Source organism: Mustela putorius, unplaced genomic scaffold (assembly GCF_011764305.1).
Source record: "Mustela putorius furo isolate JIRA1106 unplaced genomic scaffold, ASM1176430v1.1 tig00003962_pilon_pilon_pilon, whole genome shotgun sequence".
Classification (NCBI taxonomy): domain Eukaryota; kingdom Metazoa; phylum Chordata; class Mammalia; order Carnivora; family Mustelidae; genus Mustela; species Mustela putorius.
The window spans coordinates 21,100,101-21,127,461 of record NW_025422106.1 but is presented as its reverse complement, the minus strand read 5'-3'; the positions used below and the strand labels follow the sequence as shown (position 1 = coordinate 21,127,461).

Sequence of the window (27,361 nt, the reverse complement as noted above, 5' to 3'; positions counted from 1 at the left end):
TTTCCTGTAAGCCTAGTGTTCATAGCTATGGATTTCTTCTCTTTCTGAGATGTGGGAGGGGGTCCTCACTCTTGAGGTTATTACAAATAATGCTAGGTAACCATTTTGAAGGAAGAGAGCACCCTAGCAGTGCTTGCAGGACTGGCCAGAATAGGGGACTTTCGTCTTTGTGCCAGACCCAGCCAGGCTTTTTCATGCTGCATCAAAGGTTAGTAATTAGTCTTGCCATTGTCTTTTCCCTACAGTAATCCTCCACTGAGTGAAGAGATGTTGCCTCCTGGGGAGTGGATGTGTCACCGGTGCACTGTTCGCCGAAAGGTAATAATGCTGCTTCCTGCAGGCTTTGCTCAGAATGCCAGATCTAGAGCACTGATATTCTAGAGCTAAGATGGCCTGGCCCTGAAGGCATTTTCGTCCCTTCTTCTTGTCTTTTCCAGCCCTGGAATCACCCTCATTCTCCCCATGGTGACTCTTTGGAATCCAGTAGGGCCTAAAATCCAAACATGAGCTGCTGAAATGGGCAGAAGAGGTGTGTTAATTTACTGAGCCCTGTTCATTCACTAGTGACAGGAGTAGGCTGATAAGTGGCTTGAATGTGGCAGCTATATCCATGACTGAAAGTGGCTAAAGAAAAACAAGCTTTTCTAGCTTGGTGGAAAAAGGATTTCCCTTACCCCAAGGCAAATAAGTCACTGATATCCAGAGGCTTGGCTAGGTGTATGAGGGACCGAAGACTTTGAACCCATCTGCACCCCAGGTTGCCTAATCCCTCTTTAGCTCCCCTTCCCTTGTCTTTGATAATTCAGCACTGGCTTGGAGAACGTGATTTTCTGTTTTGAGACCTTTTATGGCTTGCAAAAGCTAAATTCCTCTTTCTCAAAAAAGGAAGTAGGTGTGTTTCCATCCAGAATATGAGAGACCCAATCCTCAAATTATAGACTGTGGATTAGAATCTGTCTATGAATCGTAAACTATCTCCTTCCCTCCCATCACACTAATTACACAGCAAGCAACTTGCCTTCGTTGTGACATCACCTCTGTTTTCCCAGCCCCTGAACGTGATGTCACAATGAATGATGATTTCCTTGGTTGCAGAAACAGGATGAGATGATTCAGAGATTGTGGTTTATGTGTATAACAGTTTTTGGCCTTTAGGAAGGTAAACAGATAGACTTTTATTTTTCAACATGTGCACAAGGGTTCTTATTAAAAGGCAAGGCAAGGCCCAGTCAACAACTTAGCCCCAGCTGTAGTTTGATTATCTCCTAAGGTCCACAAACCAGGCTGTCCTCCAGCCTGTCCACCTCACAAGATCTCTTCCTATGTGTCCCTGGTTAGGTTAGAGCAGGGCCCATTAGTAGCACCTGCCAGCCAGGAGGCCTTTCAGAAACCTGCCACTGAAGAAGCTGGATGTGAAAGGGTTGGGAACAGCTCAGGGAGAAGTGAAGCCAGGAAAAGAGGGTGGAAAAGAGGAATTAACATTAGTTTGGTGCCCATCATGTGCCGGGTATTTTGCATATGTTGTCTCATTTAATCCATACAGCCATCTGTGGGTAGGGGAGTTGTACCTCCATTTTAAAGAGGAAGAAACTGAGGCTCACTAATGTAGAGTAACTTTCCCAAGTTAGAAGTAAAGAATTAACAGAGCCAAGATTTGAGCCGAATTGCTTCGCTCCAAAGCTCTGTTACCTCTTCATCAGTTTTCTAGAAGCAGAGCTGCTTGGTGGGGATTCTAGTAGCCTTTTTCTAACATAGTGTTCTTTGCTCATTGTCAAGTCTGCCTTTGCCAAGCACCACTATCTCTGTCCGCCTTTGACCTCCTGTAGTTATGCTGAAGTAGACTGAAATGATACATCCTTTGGCCCTCAGCAACCTCTGATGTTCAGGTCCTGTTCCTAGTGGAGGCTGGATCTTCCCCTGACTCAGAGCCTTCATCCTTTTCATATATGGGACCCTCTTTCTCTACCATATCTCTGAAAGGTGGAGAAGAAAGGTTTTATAAGTCTTACTTTCCAAACAGAGAAATTCCTGCACACCAACCTGAGTCATCTAGGGTCATAAGGAATCATTGGCAGGCAGTACAGGGACAGATCCCAGGTCTCCTGACTGGGGACCAGTGTTAAACCTTCATTTGACCACTCCTTTGAGTCCTAGAGGAAAATGTAATACCAGCCATCCAGTCCTACTGAGTAAACATAGTCTTTTTCCATTTCCCCATCATCCCATTTGAAGAAGTGTCTCTTTCAGAGTTCTAGTTAAACTTGAAACATTGAAAGCCACCGGTCTCAGACACTGTGGTGGCTATCTTCCACACACCAGCCGCCGTCCACCTTGTAGTGTAGTTACTTTACATGTTAGCACCCAGCCTCCCTGGACAGGGAGCTATGCTTGCCTATTTTACCTCTTACCTTTGTATTTGCAGACTTTATTTGGAGCAAAATTCTTAAAACCATTCAGAAGGTCAGGATGCTTCAAGGCAAACTACAGTGATGTTGAATCCCTTTATGTTTTTCTCACTGTTCTCACTTAGCCTCACTCTGTTTATTCTCACTGTGGTAACTTTTTATCCCTTTGCCTCCGTGCTTTGTATAGAGATGCTTTGTATAGAGATAGTGTGGATCATACGATGACTTAGAGTAAAGGATGTATGAGAAGCGTGTATAATTGTTTCTAACTTTCCCTGCTGTTTGGTGATTCTCTGCTGCTGTAGTTTGTTAGTTTAGTGTAGTTCAGGTGTAGTTTTGTCAACTTGAACAGACAGGTGTGAGACTGGTGTTCCGAGTCTCCAGGCGGAGGAGTCTGACAGGTTAGAAAATTTCATAATTTTGGCTAGTGGCCTAGCAAGGACTTGGTAGTATCCGTTTCTTTCTCTTTTGTGGTACTTGATGTGATGGTCCTGCCTGTTCATTTGCACAGAAACGAGAGCAGAAAAAGGAGCTGGGCCACGTTAATGGACTGGTGGACAAATCCGGCAAACGGACTACATCCCCCAGCAGTGATACTGACTTGTTGGACAGATCAGCCAGCAAAACTGAGCTCAAGGCCATTGCCCATGCCCGGATCCTGGAAAGGAGAGCCAGCCGGCCTGGCACACCCACATCCAATGCCAGCACAGAGACCCCCACTTCTGAGCAGAATGATGTCGACGAGGACATCATTGACGTGGACGAGGAGCCAGTGGCAGCGGAGCCGGACTACGTGCAGCCCCAGCTAAGGCGGCCCTTTGAGCTGCTGATCGCTGCCGCCATGGAGCGGAACCCCACCCAGTTTCAGTTGCCCAATGAACTGACTTGTACCACCGCACTACCAGGTTAGCCAAACTCTTACACCCCACCCCCACCTCACCCCAGCTTCCCCAAAGGGCTGCTGTCGGGCTGGAAGGCTGTGCTGCCTGTGGGGTCACTGTGCGCGGAGCTGCCCTCAGGTTCCTGTTCTTCATTCTTCCTGGACATTTTTTAAGGTTTTAGCTTTTACTCTGCTTATTCAGTTTTTTGTTTTCTGCCCTTCAGTGTATCACCTTTTTAAAAATACAGGTAATATGTTCTCATGGTTTGAAAGCGAAAAAATATACAAAGACTTTAAGTGAAAAATTTCCCTTTTGCCCCGTCTGCCATTTGCCTTGTTCCTACCTTCCGACCCCTCACAGATAACCACTGTTTGGTTCTTGTGTATTTCCTTCTAGAGTTTCTTTGTGCATATACAAGCAATTATAGATAATATGCTCGGTATTTTCCCTCTAACTAGCTTACTTGGCATACTGCTCTACGCCTTGCTTTTTTCACTTCACGATATCCTCTAGCAGTCTTTCCATATTAAATGTAGGCATTCCTCAGTTTTTCTTAATGGTTACATAATGACCTATTATATAGACATGCCATAATTTATTTAACTGATTTCCTGGTAATGGACATTCCGATTGTTCCTAATCTTTTGTTGCTATAGATGGTGCTTCAACAAATTTTATAATTATATCATTGTGTACATGTGATTGTATCTGTAGGGTAAATTTCAATTTCTAATGTTTGAATTGCTGGGTTATAACTATGCATTTATCGTTTGGTAAGATGTTACTAAATTGCCCTCCATACTTTTTTTTTTTTTTTTTTTTTTAAATCAAGTCATGTCTTCCACTTGATACCACAAAGCTTCTAGATGTTCCTTTCTTTTTCCCAGAGAAGGTGAAATTGGGAGTCTTAAGAATCCTGGTCAGGGCGCCTGGGTGGCTCAGTGGGTTAAGCCGCTGCCTTCGGCTCAGGTCATGATCTCAGGGTCCTGGGATTGAGTCCTGCATCAGGCTCTCTGCTCAGCAGGGAACCTGCTTCCCTCTCTCTCTCTCTCTGCCTGCCTCTCCATCTACTTGTGATTTCTCTCTGTCAAATAAATAAATAAAATATTTAAAATTAAAAAAATTTTTAAAAAAAGAATCCTGGTCAGGGGCCACCTGGGTGGCTCACTTGGTTAACCAGCTACCTTCAGCTCAGGTCATGCGTGATCCCAGGGTCCTGAGATCGAGTTCCACGTCGGGCTCCTTGCTCAGCATGGAGCCTGCTTCTCTATCTCCCTCTACCCGCTGCTCCCCCTGCTTGTTCTCTCTCTCTCTCTCTCTCTCTCTCAGATGAATAAATAAATAATTAAAATTAAAAAAAAAAATCCTGGTTGTCAGCAGGTTGTATATGGAATCCAAGCTTTTCTGATTTCTGTTAAAAATGCAGTAAAATTACAGTCTTTTCCTCAGGCACCTCCATCAAACAGTCTTTGTTGAGTGACTCGGGCCCTTATATTTCCTTAGGTTACCAGTATCTAACAACCCAGGCTTTTGACTGCTTCATATTTGCCAAACATAGAGCTAGCTGTGTTTCTGCCCCAGAACAAATGACCTCTGACCATGGTTCTGATTTTTATCTGTGTTCCTTTCCCTGCTTTCCTATTACGTTTCTCATTTGAAGCCATCCCAAGGGGTCTCAGAGAGAGACCCATATCTAGGCCATGCCACAGCTTTTTCCTGAGATCTGATCTTTCACATACTGTTGTTTCTGTGTCCCAGACTAGGAACTCAACATCCAGGAAAGCTCAGCACCATCAATTTCTCTTCTAGGTTCTAGCAAGAGGAGAAGAAAGGAGGAAACCACAGGGAAAAACGTTAAAAAGACACAGCACGAGTTAGATCACAATGGTCTTGTTCCCCTACCAGTCAAAGTCTGCTTCACATGCAACAGGTATTTTTCTTCCATCCTAAGGACTCTTCTCCATAGTCAGCAAATGATATTTTTTCTCTCTCCTGTATCCTCTTCCAAACCCTCTCTGTTAAATGTGGACAACCCGTATTCTGATGGTGTGAGTACAGAGACTGGCTGACCGACTAACCAGAGCCTTGACTGTCTTAACAAATTCCCTGAAGTACCTGAGACTGTGTTTACAGAAACTTGGGTGAGAGGAGTTGGACTTAAACAGAAGCAGGAGATACTTAAACTAGCTAAGAGGAGCAGCTCTGGCCAGCAGAGATACAGGTCCCTGGAAAAGGCAGATAATTTTTTAAATCACCAAAGGTGAATTTAAAAGTAGTTCAAGTGTCCATGTAGCTAGTATGCATCAGACTGGATGACTTCCAAACGCCTCCAGGATTCCCCAGTTGTAGCTTTCCTGAGACACTGGTTTCCTTCAAATAGGATCTCCTCAGTGACAGGAACCTGCTGCTTCAATTACTGAAGCCGGACTTTGTGGCTTGGGTGTCTTAGAAGGGCAGGATAGCAGGAGAAAATAGCTATCAAAAAGAAATGTGCCAAAGGGAAAAAAAGAAATGTTCCACAACAAAAGCTGTAGGAAACTAGATAGTAGAGCAGTAGAACTCTGAGCCAGGCCCAGGCCGAGGCTCCCATGCATCTCAGAAACCTGAGGAGAATCGTGGTTACAAGTCAGAGTTGGTGTTTGCTGAAGCTCCTCCCTTAAACCATGCATACAGTAATATGTTACAAAATCCTTCCCCAGCACACGGATCTCTGTGTGTCATTTTTGCTGAGTGCTTCGTGCAGAAGAGACATCTTTTCTTGCTTTAGTGTAAGACTCTAGAAACATGGCTAGAGATTTTTTTTTTTAATGAGGTAGAAGTTAACTTTCTTTTAAGGAGTAGAAAGATCAGAGCAGAGTTGGCCGTCTTCCCCTTGTGGGTACTGAGCATTGATCGTTCCTGCTCTGACAGCCACTGTAGCTGTACTCCAAATAAACATTCCCTTCCCCACAAGACACATTCCTCTGAAAAGAGAGAATAATGGAGAGCCTGGTGGCAGCCCCGAACTTCATCCATCTTCCTGATCGTGAGTGGAACTGATCACTAGGGGAGGAGGCTCTGGGAGAACGTAGTGAGGGTTAAGGAGGAGAGGCTGTTCCACAGTGCAGAGTTGGTTTGAATTTCCCAACTTGCCACAGAAATGGCCTACAACTCTTTTTTGCAGGAGCTGCCGTGTGGCCCCTCTCATCCAGTGTGACTATTGCCCCCTCCTGTTCCACATGGACTGCCTCGAGCCACCGCTCACTGCCATGCCCCTGGGCAGATGGATGTGTCCGAATCACATCGAACATGTGGTGGTAAGTATAGCGTCGCCCCTTCAGTTCTCTTTGGGCACAGCTGGAACATGTGGACTGATTCAGTAGAAAGCATAGTAGGGTCAGGTTTGTACCAGAGTTCACCATAATCTCGCAGATACTGGGTTCTGTAGACCATCCTCTTCAGGTTTGATTATTTTGAAATGCCTCAGCTGTGCATTTTGCCTTTCCCCGCAATGCCTTGTTTTAGCTGTACAGGCAGACTTGGTTGTTTATGTATAATTTCTTCCACAGTGAATTAAGCAGCTGATGTTACAGCTCTAAAAGGGGAGTATGTTAGATCCAACTTATGGGAATAAATGCTCTTGTAGTAGTTGCTTCCATATTTTCCTGCCTCTTATTTTTAGAGGAAACAAAATAAGAAACTCTAAAACATTTATTCTTCTATCCTAGGAATTATCACAGGCAGTCAACTCCCAGTAACTCAGGAGAGTTGAAGAATTGGCATGGGTCACAGCCAGTCAGCTAGTGACTAAACCCTGATGTGTTTTGGGCACCTCATGAGTCTCTTTCCTTTCTCTAGTTTTTGACACCCACCTACCTTGTCATGGTACATAATAGATATTCGTCGAATGAATGAATGGTGTGAGGGTCCTTCTGTCTTCTCTCCCAGGAGTCTCGGGTGCAGTTTCCAGATGCTTCCTGGGGCTCAAACAGAACTCTAGTTTGCTGTCTCCAAAAGAGGCTTAAGCTTAGTTCCTTTCCTGCTAGGCACTAAGAACAGTCATTTACAAGGTTGAATGGGTGAGCGCTTCCGAAGAGCAGCTCCCTCAGAAGAGCAGCCTTTCAGATTAAAAAGATTATCGCTTAAGACACTGTCTCTCAGATGGTAATAACCATGGAATGTCTTGTGACACTCAGCGTGACCGTGTGCTCCTCGCGTTGCACTGAGGGACCGTAGTTAGAGACTTGTACGCGTGTTGCTTCGGCCTCTTCATTCGGCTGACGCTGCTCAGGGCTCAGCTAGGAGGATGCTTCTCTCTGAGCCGCAGTTATGAGTGTTTCATTTTGCCTCCTGCTGAACTGGAAAAAAAGCAACCATGAGTGGTATGGCCAAATACGAATCTTAAAGAGCAGCTTTCCTACAGAAGAAAAATTAATTAGGTAATTTTTTTATTAGCCATTTAGGGGTTCTTCCTACTTGACTAATTAGGAAGCTGTGGTGCAGATCTTTTCTTTTGAGTTACAGTGTAGTGGACCAGACGTGGAAGCGGAAAGGTGGCTCAGGATTTGTATGCCTTCTGTGTGCCGCTGCATCAGCTTCGTTCTTCCCTCCCTCTGGCCTCTTGAGAGCAGTCCCAGTTTCCCACCTCTTGTAGAGCAGGACTGTGGGAGCCAAGTGGGCTTGCTGCTATTCCGTGTTATGTTGAAAGAGGACTAGGGCAGGGTGCATGGGCGTTCTGGTGCTGATCCCTGCTGTCAGCCACACTCCTGTATAGGAAACTGTCCTGCTTCCTGTGGGCAAGAGTGCCTTCTAGAAAGGGAGTCTGGGTCTTGAGGGCCAAGGCCTGCATCTCCACTGAAACCTATGCTCTGTTAGGGTATGCTGACAAAAGGTGTGAGCTGTCAGAGGCTGAATTTGAAGGGCATTTCTTGGCTAATTTCCTATTTCCTGTCCCCCTCAAGCCTCTCTAGGGAATAGAACATACCAGCTTTCCCTGGCTAGACCAGGCAGAGCGGAGGGAGGACGTCTTACCCATGTTCCCCTGGCCTTCTGATAGGAGGGTTGCTATAATACCAGCTCTTGATAGAAGAAGCCTGTGTGGCCAAGAGCTTCTATTTTTCGAACCTAGAGAATAGAGGTCATTGGGAAGGGGATGCCTTTTGAGGTTCATTGCAAGAGTGTGTCTCCTTTGTCCCTAGCTGAACCAGAAGAATATGACGTTGAGCAATCGGTGCCAGGTGTTTGACCGTTTCCAGGACACCATTTCACAGCACGTGGTCAAAGTGGACTTCCTGAACCGAATCCATAAGAAGCACCCTCCTAACCGCCGTGTGCTCCAGTCAGTCAAAAGAAGAAGCTTGAAGGTGAGTCCCAGCCTGGTGCAGGCAAGATGGTGGGCTCTGATTGTTTTCAGGGAACAGACAGGATCATGGGCCTAAATTTATAGATAAGGAGACTGAAGCCCCGACTTTTGTCTCTGGTGTCTCAACAAGTGGTGAATATGACCATACATTTTCATGTTTGAGGATGGAGATCAGGACTTCCAAGGCCAAGCCCCAAATTCTACGAGTCTCCCGTTCTGAGGATCAGTGCTCTTTAGCCCCTTCTGCCAACAGATGTGCTCTGCCTCTGCTACCCTCATGGGGCACTCATGCTCTCTGTTCCTGGGAGATGACCCCCGTCCCAGAGCTGCCTGGTGGGGTGAAGGCGGTGGTGATGAAGCAGAGGACCACCTGTCCCGGCTGAGGAACTTAAGAGGAGAATGACTAAAGGAGAGTTAAAACAGTTTTTCCAGGATGCTGGTAATATATCATGAATACCCCCAAATTGTGGCCTTGGCTGTAATATTACCTAACATTCATATGCACTTGACAGTTGCTAAAGTGCGTCCACAGGGGCGTCTGGGTGGCTCAGATGGTTAAGCGTCTGCCCTCAGCCTGGGTCACAATCCCAGAGGCCTGGGATTGAGCCCCTCATCAGGTTTCCTGCTCAGTGGGGAGCCTCCTTCTTCCTCTCCCTCTGCCATTCCCTCCACTTGTGCTCTCTGCTTCTCTCTTCTCTGTCAGATAAATAAAAGCTTTTTAAAAATAAAGTGTGGGGGCACGTGGATGGCTCGGTCATTAAGTATCTGCCTTCGGCTCAGGTGGTGGCCCCAAGGTCCTGGGATTGAGCCCCACATCGGGCTCCCTGCTCAGTAGGAGGCCTGCTTCTCCCTCTCCCACTCCCCCTGCTTGTGTTTCCTCTCTCACTGTCTGTCTCTCTCTCTCTCTCAAATTAAAAAAAAAAAAAAAAAAAAACTTAAAAAAATAATAAATAAAATGTGTCTACAGAGATCAACAGGGGAAAAAAAAATCCCTTTGTTGAAAAGCATTTGGGGGTGTTGAGGCTGTTTTCATAAACTAGTCAGTTCCCTCATTTAACCTGGAGAGCCCAGCACTGTATACACAAACATAGGGGTGAATTTTATCTTCTGAGAAATCCCACAGATGGTGCTCCATGCCAGTGGAGACCAGCAGTTCTCAAATAGGGCCACTTGGTGGCATCCTCGCTTTAACGCACTCACACCACTCCCATCACTTGGCAGTGGATGTCAGCACCAGCAAGATGCTAACTGTTGGAAATTGTATGACAATCTCTTAACCATGTAAATATTTACACTTCAGTGCAAACACCAGTTTCCAAAATTAAATGAAGGTGTTTTCAGTTGGGGGTATTATAGAGGTGGCATGACTCATACCTTAGTGAAATAGATTTAAAAGAGATCTGAACTGTAGATTAGGAAGAGAACCTGATGACTAAAATGAACAGGTCAAGAAGCCTTGATAAAACCCTGCTGTTTGGGGCACCTGGGTGGCTCAATGGGTTAAAGCCTCTGCCTTTGGCTCAGGTCATGGTTCCAGGGTCCTGGGAATGAGCCCCGCTTCGGGCTCTCTGCTCCACAGGGAGCCTGCTTCCTCCCCTCTCTCTCTGCCTGCCTCTCTGCCTGTCAAATAAATAAATAGAATCTTTAAAAGGGGGGGGGGGCGCCTGGGTGGCTCAGTGGGTTAATCCTCTGCCTTTGGCTCAGGTCATGATCTCAGGGTCCTGGGATCCAGCCCCACATCGGGCTCTCTGCTCGGCAGGGGGCCTGCTTCCTCCTCTCTGCCTGTGTCTCTGCCTACTTGTGATCTCTGTCTGTCAAATAAATAAAAAAATCTTTAAAAAAAAGAAGAAGAAGAAGAATTGGACACTTAGGGGCACCTGGGTGGCTCATTTGGTTAAGCCACTGCCTTTGGCTCAGGTCATAATCCCGGTGTCCCAGGATCAACTCTAGCATCAGGCTCCCAGCTCCACGGGAGTCTGCTTCTTCTGACCTTCTCCCCTCATGCACGTGCGCGCGCGCTCTCTCTCTCTCAAATAAAATCTGTTAAAAAAAAAAAAAAAGGATCGGACACTTAGCCAATTGAGCCACCCAGGCACCCCCTCCCCTTCTATAAAGGGTTCCCTGTTCTTGAGGAAAATCCAAGGCCATGAATTTTCTGAGAAGCATTTTGTACTTAGGCAATCTGGGAGCGGATTGAGGACTGTGGCCAAGGACTGCTCAGCTCTGTCCTGGAACATCTCTATCATTGACTGAGCAGTTCAGCAAAATCAGCTTAAGAACTTTGTAGTTTTGCTGGGGATTCATCTTCCTGCTATGTCTTCACTCTTCACCAGGGGACAACCTTAGATTTGCATACCATTCCATTCCTCCGCCTCCCATTCCTGGATGACCTCAGACAAGCCCCTGGCACCGGCCATCAATAGTAATGGTGCTGACTCTTAATTCCACTTGCCTTGCCTTTCTCCTCATATGCAGAGTTATGTCTGCCTACCCATCCCACGGGCATTTCAGTCTCAACTTGCCCAAGACCAAAAGTCTTCTGCCTCCAAATCTGCTCTTCCTCTTGTATTTCTTGTTTCTACAGTAAATAACCACAGTTTCCACCCAGCCTCTCAAACCAGAATGCTGGAAACCATTTTCACCTCTTCTCCCCTTATCCTCCATAAGGACTTGGTCATCTGTCCTCCAAATGTTTTCCAAATCGACCAAGTGCTTCCACCTCTCTGTGCCATGTATGCTGCTCCACTGCCCTCAGTTCCCCTTCCTCTGCCTGGAAGTTCTCAACTTAACAAGGCTCAGATCAAATACTGCCTTCCTGTAAAATCTTTCCTAATCCCAAATTCCTGTGCCCCCCGACCCAGACAAAAATGAGCACTCTTCCTCTATGTTTTTTATAGTTCCTTAGCCATGCCTCTATCCTAGGACTCATTGTGCTGTGTTGTAATGTTTCTGTGTTTATCTCCCCAAGTAGACTGTGTGCTCCTTGAGAGCAGAGCTTAAGTTTTATTAGTCTCTGGATCTCTAGGACTTGGGACAGTACCTAGACTCAGGAGGTGCCCAGTAAATACTGGTTGGATGTATGAATGACTCTTTGCTTGTGGTGTGGCTCTTTCATTCTTACGTGGTATGATTCAGAATGTGTCTTCTGTCTTTGTACAACAAAGAGGTCTTTAGCTGTTTGATTAGTCTTGAATGAATGGCTGAAGAAAACTGACCTTGACTGAGTGCTTGTCACAGGCCAGGCCTCATGCCGAGCATTTCCACTGTGAACGTGACCTCCTTCAATTTCTTGCCTGTCAGATACTGCTCGCTCCCCTCCCAAACTTGATGCCGAGCAGTGGGAGCCTAGAGTACTGCTGTGAGTCTGTGTCCAGAGTCAGTCTTACACTTCTTAGGCCAAAGCAGTGGTTTCTGCCCTCTGTGGGCCTTAGACTTTGCTGAAGAAGTTGGGGGGGTGGTGGCAGCATGTGCCTGCTGTTTCCATTTCTGTGCCTTCTCAGGCTGACGAGTGTGTGTCTGAGGCACAGAGCAGTTGCAGCCCACGGATCCTCCTTGTCCTAGTGGACCCCAGAGTGCATGATGGTCCCATGGGCATTGGCTCCACCAGCAGAAAAAATGCAGTCGGGGCAGAATCCGCTGGACTTGTTGACGCCATCTCCCTCTCCTTCCTCCTCCTGTCTATCCTAAACAGGTTCCTGATGCTATCAAATCCCAGTACCAGTTTCCACCCCCTCTCATTGCACCTGCGGCCATTCGGGACGGGGAGCTGATCTGCAATGGGATCCCTGAGGAATCGCAGACGCACCTTTTGAACTCTGAGCACTTAGCCACCCAGGCAGAGCAGCAAGAGGTGAGTGAAGGCAGGGCCGGGATCCTGCAGCCAGTCTTCCTTCCATCGCACCACAGCTGTTACTGGAAGTAGCCTCAGTGCCATCCCCATCCCCATCTTCTGCAACCCCACCCACCCCACCCCCATCCCCCAAGAGTTGACTATTCCGGAGAGAACTTCTGGCCAATATTCTGAGGCAAATAGAAGAAGTACAGAGTCAACCAGTCTGCTTCTCTCCGTTGGCCCCCTGCTGTGCTGCGAGACGGGCACATCCGTCTCGTAGAAAGAGCGCAGTAGACCCCCAGAGAGGTCAGGTGGTAGTGCTGAGCGCACAGCAGTGGCTTAGGGTACCTGCCGCCTCTTGGTTCGCGAGGTGAGCCTTAGGGGCAGAGCCCGAACGGGAACCCCAAGCTCTGCTGACCAGGGTGTTGCCTGCTGAGTGCACCAACAAGTCTCACTTGGGACTGGAAGTGGAATCCTGTCGGAAGTCCAGCACACCTTTTCTGGGCATTCGCGATGGGACCTCGGAAACGGCGCTTATCGGCTCTGCTCTAGCCCTGGCCACTGGGGCAGGAAGGACCAGCGCCTCCCAGGCCTCTCACCCTCCTCTCCTCTCCTCTCCTTCCGTTGCAGTGGCTCTGTAGTGTTGTTGCGCTCCAGTGCAGCATATTGAAACATTTATCTGCTAAGCAGATGCCTTCGCATTGGGACTCTGAACAGACAGAGAAGGCTGATATTAAGCCTGTTATTGTGACTGACAGCTCAATCACCACCTCCCTGCAAACAGCTGACAAGGCACCTACACCTTCCCACTGCCCCTTGTCCTGCCCCTCAGGGATTAGCACCCAGAATTCCCTGAGCTGCTCTCCACCCCACCAGCCCCCAGCCCTAGAGGACATCAGCTGCAGTTCTTGTGCGGAAAAATCCAAGAAAGCCCCCTGCGGGACTGCCAACGGGCCAGTGAGCACAGAGGTGAAAGCCAATGGCCCACACCTCTACAGCAGCCCCACTGATTCCACGGACCCCCGGCGACTTCCAGGCGCCAACACCCCCTTACCAGGCCTCTCCCACCGGCAAGGCTGGCCCCGGCCCCTCACGCCACCAGCGGCTGGGGGGCTTCAGAACCACACCGTCGGCATCATTGTGAAGACAGAGAATGCCACTGGCCCCAGCTCTTGCCCCCAGAGGAGTTTGGTTCCTGTCCCAAGCCTGCCCCCTTCCATTCCCAGCTCTTGTGCCAGCATCGAGAACACCAGCACTTTGCAAAGAAAGACTGTCCAATCACAGATAGGACCTCCGTTGACAGATTCAAGGCCACTGGGCTCACCCCCAAATGCCACCCGGGTGCTCACTCCCCCTCAAGCAGCAGGAGATGGTATCTTGGCTACAGGAGCCAACCAACGATTCTGCTCACCAGCGCCATCATCAGGTGAGTGCTGCTCAGCCTTGGGGTAATTTTGGATCCAGTCCTTTCTTGCTCTTCCTGGCAGTTAAACTTCAAAAAACACTTGTATTCCTGTGAATATTTCAGAGGACTTTGGTCTCTCTCTTACTTGCCCTCCCCACATTTAGGTGGTAGAGGGGAAGGCATGCTTTAACTTGTCCCCGTTTTATTGGTGGGATTGCTTTGGCTCTGTAAGTTCAGTGATTTCCTCCAGGTAACCTACCAAGTCAATGGCAGGATTGGAACTACAGCCAGGTCTCCTGACTCCCCTTCCCACACCTCTCAGGCCTAGTCTTCTGCCTGTTCTTGTTCTATCTCCTTAGAGGAAGGCAGCATGCTCTGTTCAGCCACTGTGGTCAGCTGGAGATTCTAGGCAGTGGCCTCCCGAGTTTCAGTATCCACACCAGAGACCAGATCCCACCTGATCTACATTCTCAGAGCCCGCTCATTTGAAGGAACTTCCAGATTGAGGGAAGCAGGGATAGAAAGCAACACTGCCTTTCAGAATAGCAGCACAGCGGCATGCCCGCAGAGGTTGGCCTGGCCCAAACACTCTCCCTCAGGCCACGTGCAAAAAGGCAGTCCCCTGTACCCATACTTGGCCTAGTGTGGGCCTGCTCTCTCAGCTGTCCCCAGTCAGCACTCTGGACCTCGAGATTGCTGACCCCAGCATCTGAACCAGGTTTCAGATGCTGCTGGAAACCCCTGTGGTCTCTCCCGTGTGAACTGAAGCTGGCCTCCTAGTCAGCTGGGAGTCTCGGTAACCAGGTGACTGTGACTTCTCTGCATGGGGGCCCCTGGTCCCAGGATGGCCCCTACCTTCAGGCTCTTTTCCTGTCTTTGTTTACCTCTTAATACCAACCTGGTTTTGCTCCCTGTGAGTTGAGCGTCAGGAGGCAGGAGTTACAGGGGCAGGCGCTGCTTATGTGAGTGCATAGTGCAGGGAGGTAGTGGTGGCCCAGAGAACAGAGCCACCCCGTCACGTTCCCCAGAGCAGTAGATTTCACCAGCTCCCGGTGCCCTGGAGACTCCTGCGTGCCCGGGTGCATTGTTCCATCTGCCCTTCCTCACCACACATTTTTAGCTCTAGGAGTTCCAGAGCCTATGGGGTGAGAATCAAGAAGGGAACATCACCTTGGGTCCGAAATCCAGACCTGTCTCGGCAGTGGGGGATTGGACCGGTGGGTTTCCCTCGTAAGGCGACGTAAGTAACCATCTTCCTGCTCCATCCCCAGATGGCAAGGTCAGCCCCGGCACGTTATCCATAGGAAGCGCTTTAACCGTACCCTCTTTCCCAGCCAACTCTACTGCCATGGTGGACCTCACCAGCTCACTGCGAGCGTTTATGGATGGAAATGGAGGTGAGTGAGTGAGCTACTGCGTGGAGGTGCTGTTCCTGCGCCTTCTAGCTCATTTCAGAAGGGAACAGAAGGGATGCCTGATCTCCGAGGGCTGGGGAGGTGGTTTAAGAAAGAAAGCCCCTCCTTCCTCTGCCTTCTACACCTCATAATCAAAGGTGAAGGGAGAGCAGAGCCAGCTGAGCCTGTGAGAAAAAAGGATAATTACCCAGGGCAGAGTAAAACCAGGAGGTCGTTGTTCCCTGAGTCAGAGAGAACGGAGGCGCCACTGGCCCTCTGTGAAGAGAGGCTGGGTAGAAAAATCTGATTCTCAGGTCAGATATCCAGCCCTCCCCCGATAGGCGGCAAGTGGTGTATCTTGCTCTGCCCTTCTAGGACCACTCGACCCGAAATCAGGCCACCCACCTCCAAGAGACAGCTGCACTGGCTGCAGTGGGGCCTGTCTCTCACTGCACATGACCGTGAGAGATGCCCAGCTCGGGATCCTTACGCCATTTTGTACTCTTTGCCGTTCGAGAACAGTCACTTGGCTAGAATGCAGAAATGCTAAACAATTCGCTGTGTGATCCTCACCTATTTCCACGTTGTATTTCCTCCTCAGCTGCTTTTTAATCTTTCTCTTTGGTTAATAGAAATCGAGATAAATATGCTGGACGAGAAGCTGATCAAGTTTCTGGCCTTGCAGAGAATACATCAGCTTTTCCCCTCCCGGGTCCAAGCTTCACCAGGCAGTGTCGGGGCACACCCGCTGGCTTCTGGAGGGCACCACACTGAAGGTGCGCGTGCACACATCTGCCGCTACAGCCCACCATCCAGTCTCCCCTCTGTGTGTGAGCAGCTGACTCCACTCCTTGAGCCATCTCGGTTTTCAGAATCACAGTGCCCCGTGTGTGCCTTTCACAGGCTCAGTAAAGCACCATGTTTCTTTCCCCAGAAAACAGGAACAAAAAGCAACAGCTTTCACCTCAGACTCAGGGAAATCTGCTTAACTCTCTTTCATGCTCATCCGCTTTGAGACACAGAGGGCAGCTACTGGTGCCTTTGGGTATATATGGTATGCTTTCTGCTGAACGGTGTTCAGATATTTGGGTTACAAAGATTTCCCAAGAGGGAATTATTCAAGTTCAAGGTGAGAAGCCAAATAACAGTTGGGCTAGGGGTACCTGGCTGACTCAGTTGATAGAGACTCTAGAACTTAGGGTCATGAGGCTGAGCCCCGTTTTGGGCATGGAGCCTACTTTAAAAATAAAAAAGAAAGAAAATAACAGTTGGGCTAACCTCCTGGAAATTCTTCCCACAAGTCTGACTGCTTAGGTTCTTTTTCTGAGCATTAACCCTTATTGAGCCTTACTGATTGAAATCATGTGGTCCCCAGACCAGCAGTACCAGCGGGTTTGTGGGAAACAGAGAGTTCAGGCCCCACTTCTGACCTGCGACATCAGAACAACATTTAAGCAAGATCCCTAGTTGATTTGTGTGCACACCAAAGTTTGAGAAATGCTGGTCTGTGCCTTCTGCTGTTTGGCATCCCTCTCTATGGTATCGTCTGGTCTGTCCCTGATAAGCCAGTCAACAGCCCAGGAACTTAGAGTACTTTCATCCATGACTTCTGTGACCTTCTTTTAAGGTGGAAATGCTTAACCCATGTTGGGAATGCTATGGGTGGGAGAGTGTCACACTGAAGCAGCCCAATGTCCAAGGTGTGTTTGGTGGGATAATTCATCTAGTGGGATCTTTTTCTGTAGGCCACAAGCCAAAGGTCTGGGTTCTTCTGGTTTATGTTTGGGTCTCAGGTTCTGAGTTTCTGAATGATCCTATCCCTGTGTTTGTCTTGTAGTGCAAAGAAAGGAGGTACAGGCCCGAGCTGTGTTCTACCCTCTCTTAGGGTTGGGAGGAGCTGTGAACATGTGCTACCGAACCCTATACATCGGGACAGGTGAGCCATCTGGGGAAGGCGCCGAAATCTCTTCAGCCCCAAATACTAATATCCTTTCCCACAGAGGCCAGAAAGTGGGGAGGGAAACCCTCTCCAGGGCTGACTGGTTTAACCCAGCAAATATCCAGGCAAGAGGGACTAAGAAAGGAGATTATCAGCTGCCTGTCTTCCCCGGCTCCAGCCCTTTCGCTTGGGCCCAGCATGACCTCGGGAGAGAGGGGAGTCAGCTCTGATTGCTGCTCAGAGAGCCATTCCAGGCGTGCAGGAAATACCTGTGTAGAGGGCACACACTATGTCCCTGGAGGTCTTCAAGAAAGTGATAGGGCTCACACACCCATAACCTTTCCTTAGTCCTGTATCTTGTACAGAGGGATAGTCAGCTTAGCCTGTGACCAAGAAATCTCCTTTCTTTCCGATGATAGGATTTATGAACCCTGCAGCCCATGTTGTGCCCTCATGGAAGTAACCCCCCCTCTTCAGGAGTTCACTCTTCCCTTCTGGGCAGTAGCCGCATGTTCTGAATGAGATCGGCTGGCAGGGACAGCTGTTCTTTCCAAGGGGATTGGAAAAGAAATCAGTGTTTGTTCAAAAATACAAGGAAGGGGCCCCAAGCTAGCTTCACCATGAGGTCTTACCAGTAGCCGCCCAGAAGCTAACTCCCTGCCCCCTACCCTCCCCATGCATACACCTTACAGTCTGTTCTCTGCCTGCCTTTGCTTCTACTCCTGCCACTTGCAGGAGCTGACATGGACGTGTGCCTTACAAACTATGGTCACTGTAACTACGTGTCCGGGAAACACGCCTGCATATTCTATGATGAGGTGAGGGTTGGGGGTGGGGTGGGAGGGGGCTCTCCCCAACCCCTCTCCTAGGCACTGGGTTTTTTGTTCAAGTGTCCTGGGTGTGGGGAAGCGGGGCGGGGAGGTCGTCTCTTCCTCCGTCCCTGTCATTCCTGGAGGAGAAGAGTCTTGGTATGAAAAGGTGTCCTACCATGGCTACCCTCCCCAGGAACAGGGCTGCCATTTCTCCTGAGGTTGGTCATGGGCTCAGCAGGGGGAGCTCCCCCAAAATCAGGGCAGGGGACCAGCATAGAAGGAAGCCAAGTCCTCTGTGCCAGTGAATAACATTTCAAGAGGAGGCAGAGTAAAGGAGCAATGGGAGAGGGGAGGGAGATGTAGGGGGGTGGGGGCCACTGGGAAGGAAGGCTTCCCAGAGGAGGTGAGTCTTGAGCCCTATTTGAAAGAGACAGGGAAGCGGGGCTTGACTGGGGAAGAAAGAGAGCTCCCCAGGTAGAGCAGCACAGCCTTCTCCATGTGTCCTCTCTCCCCTTAGCCCCAGGCCCCACGCAGCAGACCACACATCTTATCTTCCCTCCTCCTCCTCAGAATACCAAACATTATGAGCTGTTAAACTACAGTGAGCACGGGACAACGGTGGACAATGTGCTGTATTCGTGTGACTTCTCTGAGAAGACCCCGCCAACCCCCCCAAGCAGTATTGTTGCCAAAGTGCAGAGTGTCATCAGTAAGTTGGACCCTGTGGCCCCAGAGCCGGCTGTTTTGGACCTGTTGTGTTAAGAGCCCCAACTGGGTGGCTCTGGATTGCCGCCAATGACTGGCACGTGCCTTCCTGGTCCCACTGGGCAGACTCTCCTTGCTCATGGGCCCAGGGAAAGCCACGGAGAAGCCAGTGCCATACATGTGCACACCTGCTTGGGGACTTCAGACTCCCTTTGTCCTTTCACAGCATCCCCCAGCCCTAGTCACCCTGCAGTTAGAATTGGGAGGTGCAGGGGCCCAGCCACAGCCAACAGCCCCGGCGCCTTCACTGTTCCTCTCCCAGTGACCACACTCCTCCTTCCCAGGGCGCCGCCGGCACCGGAAACAGGATGAAGAGCTGAGTGAGGAGGCAGCCGTGATGAGCTCCCAGGCCCAGGGGCCGCCGCGGAGACCCTGCAACTGCAAAGCCAGCAGCTCGAGCTTGATTGGGGGCAGTGGGGCCGGCTGGGAGGGCACGGCCTTACTGCACCACGGCAGCTACATCAAGCTGGGGTGCCTGCAGTTCGTCTTCAGCATCACTGAGTTTGCGACCAAACAGCCCAAAGGCGATGCTGGCCTGCTGCAGGATGGGGTCTTGGCCGAGAAGCTGTCTCTCAAGCCCCACCAGGGCCCTGTGCTGCGCTCCAACTCCGTTCCCTAGGACTGGCGGCTACCCCGTGACCCGCCTGTCCGCCCAACCCAAGACTCCTGCAATGCAAAAATGTACACAAACCAAGCCCGGGTTTTTTCTATACTCCACCAGAAACCCTTCAACTACAATCTTTGCATGAAATGAAGAAAACCTTTTGACTGTTTTTTAAAAATCCTTTTTCTTTTCTCAAGTTTTAGGGGGCATTTGCACATATATTTGTACTCAACATTTCATGGGAAAGCGGCAGACCCGAGCTGAGGAACAGCGTGGGCAGGGAGGGGAAGGCCCACGGTCTGGACACTTCCTCCAACACGAAACCGTTCCCCACCCACCTCCTGCCCACCTCCTACTCCCTCCCCCTCACCCGCCGTTGTAAAATAATCAGAAACTTGTTCTATTTTGTGGCAGTGACAATAGTTTTATATTAAAAGAAAAAATACAGTTTTCATACAGCAAAATCTATACAATATCATTGTTTTATTTAATATAAAGATCGCTACCCACCCTACTTCCGTGGTTCCCACCCTCCAAGTTATTTTCCCTTTCTGCAGCGGTTGCACTACAGGTAGCTACTGTGTATTATGGACAAATGAGAAATGAATTCTTTTTCTGGCTGTCCATCTATTTTATTTCAAATAAGGAAAAGTGTATTTGGATTTTGTGTAAATACATCTAGTGATGACATTTTTTTCAATGTTTTTAAAAACTGTACAGTACTACATGTGGTAGAGCGTTTTCTTCAAATTGTCTATTGTAGCAAAAACGTTTTTGTCGTAAACCTGTTTCGTCTTCTTTTTTTGTTCTCTTGCCACTTCTCCTGTTCCTCCCACCCCTGGCTCCCTCCTCTCCCCCCAACCCCCACCCCCAAGTAGTACCAATGTACATAGTAATTGTAATGTTTTAGACTTTACAGAAACTTTCCTGTATTCTGTATATAAAAAAACAAAAATACTTCAAATTATGTTTTCTGCCTGTCTGTCCTACCTGTCATCACCCTTAGAGGGGACCCTCCCCAAGATTCTGGTCACAGTCTTATTGAACTAGTCTCATTCCCAGACACTCAGTCCCCAAGGGAAAGCAGAAAAGCAGAGGTCTGGAGGAAAGAGCCCGAGGTGGGTGTGGGAAAGTGGAGGGCTAGGGGTGCATTTGCGGTTGGGTGGGGGGTAGCTGTTGTCTGGCCTTCTAAGTGACCTGGAATCATTTGACATGACCACGTACTGCAAGAATCTGAGAACGTGCAGGCCCTCACTCCTTCCTGATGACTCCAAAACCAAGATAATAAAACAGGAGCTGTTCTGAGACCTCTGCACGCTGGTCTAGAAACTTGAACCTCAGGAGCTGGGGCTGCCTTTAGTTTCAGTTGTTTGCTATCATATTTGAGTCATCAGTTCTGGGAGAAGTCAACACCTGGCTCTGTCCTTTAGCTGTCCGCCTGAACTGGGCACGTTGCAACTCATTCAGGCATCACTAGAGTCCCTCCCCTATGCATGGCCTTTGCTGGGACTTTGGACTTCACCTGGGGAACTCGATATGAGCAGTCAAGAGGTATGGCTCCTGCCTCCTGAAGCTTAGAATCTAGTGGGGAGCAATCAGTCAATTCAAACGTCTCTGGGAAGCATGATGAAGAAAAAGACCAGTGGAGCCGCAGCGTGCGTGACTAGCAATCCTAACTTCCCTATAATCACAGCTCATCAGTAGAATCTGCTGCATTACCTTAATTCTAAGGCCCTGAGAATCCTCTCATCAAACCAAGCTCTAATCCTTTTTCAACTCCTTTTAGACCTGCCATGAGACACTTGCTCTGGGAAGTTCTTTTTGACTCCTTAGAGATACCTGCTCATCTATCCCAGCAGTGTTCAAGGAAGTGGTACCTGTTGGTGTGTCAGGAATTTGCCTTGAGGATGGAGAGCACACCGATTTGTTTCATTAATATTCTTTCCAGCTTCATCCCACAGCGTCTACAACTGAACCCCAAATCCATAGCGCAGCCAAGTCAGAAACGTCCCCTCTCCCCAAATCGGGTCTGTCCCTGGCTTCTACCTACCCGCCTAGCTTCGTCTCCACCACTCAGCTCCTCCTACCCTGATGGGCCTCCTGAACTCCTTGAGGGTAGAAACACATTGTTCCGCTCAGTATTTCCAAGGCTAACCACACTGCTGGGCACAGTGTCAAACAGTGGGTACTCAGTTGTAATGGTTTCTTCAGGCAAGTCCTTGTCCTGGCAAGTCACCTGGCCCGCAGTCCCCTTACCCGAGCCTCCCTAGCTGTCCCCACCCACCTTGCCTTCATAGTCTCTTCTTGCATTGAGTCATGGAGATTCTTATCTTTCTACCACCTGTGAGGACCACTCCAGAGAAATTTCCTCCTGGAAGTCAGATAATAGATTTTGTGTTTTATTGTCTTCCTGCTGCTTCCCTTCAGAAATGTAGGGGATGGGGGGGCATCAGAGGGTACCAAAGGCAGGGAGATAAAGACAGGTAATGAATGAGTGTGGCATCATCTCTCTGACCTTTATAGGAAAAATGAGGAAGAATTCTAGAACCTGAGGGCTGGAAGTGAGGATAAGGAATTGAAGGACTTGTTTACGGAGGCCAAGGCATCCAGGACCAGACTCACTCCCTCTCAGACATAACAGCATTGACGTACACACCTCTCCAGAAGGGGAAGACTCTGCTAAGCACAGAGGACACCCAGAGGGCTCACACACACCCTGTGAGCCCCTCCGGCAAGGCCTCTGCTACGGCGCATGCGCACAAAGGACAGTTACATAGAGGCTCGTTCAAGGGCACACATTGACAGAGACCAGAGATGCATGCACAAACCTGGAGGGACTCTTGGCGCTCATGGGCACAAACCCGTAAAAGGTGGTCCCGCAGCACACACAGCCACAGGTTACTTCCTGGGCCTGCAAGTACACCCACATCTCCAAGGTGCTTACATCCAGGATCCAAGGGCACAAACACAACCTGAAGAGCAATCCTGGGGCCCACGGGCACATTACACACTCACAGAGTCATTCACACTCTCAAGAGTAGGTGTGAATGCACAGAAACAGGCATCTGGAAGGAGTTCCCACAGGCACACGCCTAGAGGGCGCTGCCAGGGTCCAAATGCACACGCGCACCTAGAAGGTGTTCCACAAGCACACACCGGGAGGACGAAGACGCATGCCTAGGGGGCGCTCGTAGGGCCCACGCTCACACGCACGCATACACACCCCTGTCCTGCCTCTCGCCCGCCTCCGCCTCCGCCTCCGCCTTCCAAGGAGGCGCGAGCGGGTGCGGGGCGGACCGGCAGCCGCCGGGCGGGCGACGATCCAGGGAGTTGCGGGGCCTGTGCGGGCGGCGTGGGGGTGCTGGCGGCACGGCGGGCATGGAGGCGCTGCTGCTGGGCGCGGGGTTGCTGCTGGGTGCCTACGTGCTTGTCTATTACAACCTGGTGAAGGCCCCGCCCTGCGGCGGCATAGCTAGCCTGCGCGGCCGCACGGCAGTGGTCACGGGTAAGTGCTAGAAGGCCCGCGGGCGGCCGGGTGGCGGGGAGGCCGTACGGCGGGGTCAGTGACCCACGGGGCTCAGCGAGGCTACCGCCCAACCGCCGCAGGCGCCAACAGCGGCATCGGGAAGATGACGGCGCTGGAGCTGGCGCGCCGGGGAGCGCGCGTGGTGCTGGCCTGTCGCAGCCGGGAGCGCGGTGAGGCGGCCGCCTTCGACCTCCGCCAGGTGAGGGGTCGGGGGAGAGGCCGGAGAAGGGGAGAGGGTGAGCGGAAAACACACTAGGACGCGGAAGGGCGAACAGAGCGGCTTCCTTAACTGGTCGTTACTTGCAGAAAACAGTCGGCTGGTGCTCTGGTCATACAGGGAAGGAGCACCAGACTCAAGCTAGCTAGTACGTTGGCTTTCTGAAAGAACTGATCGCATTTTGAAGACGTTTAAGGATCGGTAAAACTTACATCAATGAAAGACAGTAGGAAAGGGAACAGCGGAGGGAACAGCATATGCAAAGGCCCTGAGGCAAGATAGCTGGAATTGATTTTTTAAAAACTGAAAGCAAAGGTTTATTGAGGCTGGATGGACCACAAAATATGGAGTAAAGAGGTGAAATAAAGAGGCTGGAACCTCTGAACCGGGGCTAGATTCTGGAATCCCTTGCAGACTCTGTTGAGAAACTCAGATTTTATAGGATGAGCAGTGAAGATCCAGTGAAGGGTCCTGAGCAGGGTATGGACTGTCAAAACAGACTTCTGGGAAAAACCCCTCAGTGGCTGTACAGGCCCGGACTAGGGTGGGGGTGGTGGGTGAGAGGAGGGGCAAGAGAGGGGCAAGAATGGGTGAGGGGAGACCAAGGAGAAAGAAGTCAGTTGTAAATGTTAGGATAAGCAATAATGGTCAGAGGGAATGATGATAATAATACCAAGAGCTACCTACACAGTGCTGACTGGTGGCCAAGCACTGTTCTAAGTATTTCACACTTATTAACTCATTGAATCTTCACAACAACTTCATGAGATACATACTACGTTGTTCCCATTTTACAGCGAGAAAACTCAGCCCCAGAGAGATGAATGTCACACTTGTCTAACGTCACGCTCTAATGAAAGACAGTCAGGATTTTGCATCCAGAGTCCATATATTTGTCCACTATATTCTAATGCATAAGGGCAGATCTTAGTAAAAGGAGGAGGAGGACTCTCAAAATTTGGTACCTGGGGAGAGGGAAGAGGAGAGAGGTGCCTGGTGACAACCCCAGCCCTTGCTGCCCCACAGGAAAGTGGGAACAATGAGGTCATCTTCATGGCCTTGGACTTGGCCAGTCTGGCCTCCGTGCGGGCCTTTGCCACCGCCTTCCTGAGCTCTGAGCCACGGTTGGACATCCTCATCCACAATGCCGGTGAGGGGCAGCAGGCCCTGCAGGGGGGGCGGCGGGTGGGCAACTGTCCCCTCCAGCCAGGTGTATGCCAAGGGCCAGTGGATCCATGGGAAGGACACCCCCTACCACCCTCTCACAGATGGGGATACTGAGGTCTTCAGGGGTCCCAGTGGAGCAGTGGTTCATGTCGAGCCCCTGCCCCAGGGATCAGTTCCTGTGGCCGGACCCACAAGCCATTCAATCTGATGCTGCGAGTGAACCATATTGGCCCCTTCCTGCTGACTCATCTGCTGCTGCCCCGGCTGAAGACATGCGCCCCAAGTCGCGTGGTGGTGGTATCATCAGCCGCCCACCGGCGAGGGCGCCTCGACTTCACGCGCTTGGACCGCCCGGTGGTGGGCTGGCGGCAGGAGCTACGGGCATATGCCGACAGTAAGCTGGCCAACGTGTTGTTTGCCAGGGAGCTCGCCACGCAGCTGGAGGGTACTGGTGTCACCTGCTATGCAGCCCACCCAGGTGAGGCCTGGCTCTCTGACTGTGCTTTGAGTCCCCTCTCCGATCCACGGCCCATCCTGTGCACCCCCCACCTCTCACTGAGCCCCAGACTCTCAGAACAGTAAGGAAGCACTGTATGAGGAGAGACCTGTCTTGGAAGGAGGTTCTCCTTGTCTGAGCTCTTCCTCTCACACCAGTAAGCCTGGATGCTGGCTACTGGATAGGGTATGTAATGACTGAAGGCCAGGTTCTCACCCCAAGGAGCCATCCATATGAATGAACTCACTATAATAGGAGGATAATGATGATGATGGCTAATAAATACTTGTTCATTCAAGAAGTTTTTACTGATTACCTATTATGTACCAGGCATTAATCTTGGTGCTGGGAAGACAGCAGTCAATAAAACAGGCCCTTTCCTTGTAGAATTTACATTCTAGTTTAAGGAAAGGGGAGATCGCTAATACATACATTCAATGACAGGTGGCGATAAAATGCTATGGGAAAGATAAAGCAGAGTGACAGGGATAGGAAATGACAGCAGGTGCTATTTTTCTGTGGCAGTCAAGGAAGGCATAGACGAAAAGGTGACAGGCTTAAAGGAGATGAGAATGAGCCATGTGGTCTTCAGAGGAGAAGAGCATAAAGAACAGAGCACGTGCAAAGGCCCTGAGGCAGAAGTCCCTGGTATGCCTGAGAAGGAACAAGGGACCGCATGAGGCTAGAACAGAGTTAGAGGAGGAGAGTGGCAAGAGATGAGGTATAGGGGCATCTGGGTGGCTCAGTGCGTTAAAGCCTCTGCCTTCAACTCGGGTCATGATCCCAGGGTTCTGGGATCGAGCCCCACGTTGGGCTCTCTGCTCAGCGGGGAGCCTGCTTCCACCTCTCTCTCTGCCTGCTTGTGATCTCTGTCTGTCGAATAAATAAATAAAATCTTAAAAAAAAAGAGAGAGAGAGAGAGAGATGAGGTATAGAGATGGGCTGGGTCATCTAGGGTCTAGAAGTCCACTTCTAGCATTTTAACTTTTAGTCTGAGGGAGTTAATGGATGAATAAGGCCCATCTCTGCCTTATGGAACACATTATAGGATGACCCATATTGCCATACTGCATTTTTTTAAGATTTTATTTTTAAGTAACCTCTACAGCCAGCATGGGGCTCAAACTCACAACCCGGAGGTTGAGAGTCACACTCCAACGACTGAGTGAGACACCAACCATACTGCACTTTAGAAAGTCGTTGCCTGAGGCTCACTAGTAATTATAACAGTGACAATAATAATCACAGCTAACATTTATAAGCCTTTATTACACTCCCCATCTCTAATGTCCAGAACAGTGGCTGGTCTGCCATAGGCATTAGTACATATTTGCTGGTTAAACAAAGGAATAGGACTTGAGCTAGAAGAAAAGAGGTCCCCTTGGGCAGGGGATTCAACATGTGGGAAAACCTGGGAGATGGGGGATGTACAGGTGGAGAGGAGGAGCCTTGCTGTTAAAATGAGTGAGGTCACCTTGTGGGGACCCTGAATGCTCACTCAATACTATCCTGGTCTCCCTGGAACTGGACTCTGTTCCCCACTCGCTTCTAGCCCTGTTCTTGTTGCTCTTCCCCTGGGCCCTCGCCCACCATCCTCACTACTCCTTCCTTTCTTCCTGTCTACAGGGCCTGTGAACTCGGAGCTTTTCTTGCGCCATGTTCCTGGATGGCTGCGCCCACTTCTGCGCCCACTAGCTTGGCTTGTGCTGCGGGCTCCAAGAGGAGGTGCCCAGACACCCCTGTACTGCGCTCTCCAGGAGGGCATTGAGCCCCTTAGTGGGAGATACTTTGCCAACTGCCATGTGGAGGAGGTGTCCCCAGCTGCCCGAGATGACCGTGCAGCTCACCGGCTATGGGAGGCCAGCAAGAGGCTGGCAGGCCTTGGGCCTGGAGAGGAGGCCGAACCTGATGAAGAGCCCCAGCCTGAGGACCCAGGGGCCCCATCTTCCCTGAGCAGACCCCACTCTAAGGAGCCCACAGTTTCTGAACCCCACCCCAGCCCTCAGAGTTCACCAGACCTATCTAAAGTCACACACAGAATTCACGTTAAAACTGAACCTGAGCCCTAAATCTCCTAATCCCCAGGCTGGGACGCTTTCCATGACACTTGGTGGCCCTGGAAAACCTTAACTGCATGTCAAACCCTGCCCTGGGCACTGAGGGGTTTGCAATTTTTACCTCCATGCCTCCTGGCTGGGGCTTCAGATTGTGTCCTGAACAGCTCTTTTCCTGGTGGAAGGAAATCGTGGGTGGTGATCTCTTCCTGAGAATAACAATAATCCCAGATTGAGAGGTGAGGGCTAATGCGCCAGACGTTGCTTCTGAGCAATATGAATTCCGTACCTCTGTCCCCACTCTGGGTGATGCTGATCAGCTTTGGATGAGGGCTTACGGGGGTTGTAATTTCTAATTACAGTGCAACACTGAGAATTACCGAACTGGGCCCTTTGCAAAACCATGTAGCCACGTAGTTACATGCCCCCCATTTGCTGAGGCGGGATTGGGCTGCAGAGGTAAGGGACTTGCCCAAGGTCTCACCGCGGGTGGTGGGGCGGAGGGGAGGGCGGGAGCGGTGTG

General features: G+C 50.1%; 2 protein-coding genes across 5 annotated transcripts in view; both read left to right on the top strand.

Annotated features, from left to right (window-relative positions):
• Positions 1 to 20,342, top strand: part of PHF12 (PHD finger protein 12) — a 42,160-nt gene extending 21,818 nt beyond the window's left edge. For all 4 annotated transcript variants that reach the window (XM_013053537.2, XM_004746953.2, XM_004746952.3 and 1 more), the window contains 13 exons: positions 246 to 318; positions 2,917 to 3,310; positions 5,096 to 5,216; positions 6,450 to 6,582; positions 8,464 to 8,628; positions 12,319 to 12,477; positions 13,090 to 13,885; positions 15,136 to 15,261; positions 15,891 to 16,034; positions 17,096 to 17,194; positions 17,933 to 18,015; positions 18,580 to 18,718; positions 19,059 to 20,342. In XM_013053537.2, coding sequence (XP_012908991.1) covers positions 246 to 318; positions 2,917 to 3,310; positions 5,096 to 5,216; positions 6,450 to 6,582; positions 8,464 to 8,628; positions 12,319 to 12,477; positions 13,090 to 13,885; positions 15,136 to 15,261; positions 15,891 to 16,034; positions 17,096 to 17,194; positions 17,933 to 18,015; positions 18,580 to 18,718; positions 19,059 to 19,393 — 2,767 coding nt within the window. In that variant the 3' untranslated portion in view covers positions 19,394 to 20,342. The remainder of the gene's footprint in view (positions 1 to 245; positions 319 to 2,916; positions 3,311 to 5,095; positions 5,217 to 6,449; positions 6,583 to 8,463; positions 8,629 to 12,318; positions 12,478 to 13,089; positions 13,886 to 15,135; positions 15,262 to 15,890; positions 16,035 to 17,095; positions 17,195 to 17,932; positions 18,016 to 18,579; positions 18,719 to 19,058) is intronic.
• A 2,235-nt stretch (positions 20,343 to 22,577) lies between these two features.
• DHRS13 (dehydrogenase/reductase 13) lies at positions 22,578 to 27,219 on the top strand. Its single transcript, XM_004746956.3, has 5 exons — positions 22,578 to 22,883; positions 22,985 to 23,103; positions 24,148 to 24,271; positions 24,455 to 24,766; positions 26,411 to 27,219. The coding sequence occupies exons 1-5, from the start codon at positions 22,757 to 22,759 to the stop codon at positions 26,851 to 26,853; spliced, it is 1,125 nt and encodes a 374-aa protein (XP_004747013.1). The 5' UTR covers positions 22,578 to 22,756; the 3' UTR covers positions 26,854 to 27,219.
• The last annotated feature ends 142 nt before the right edge of the window (positions 27,220 to 27,361 follow it).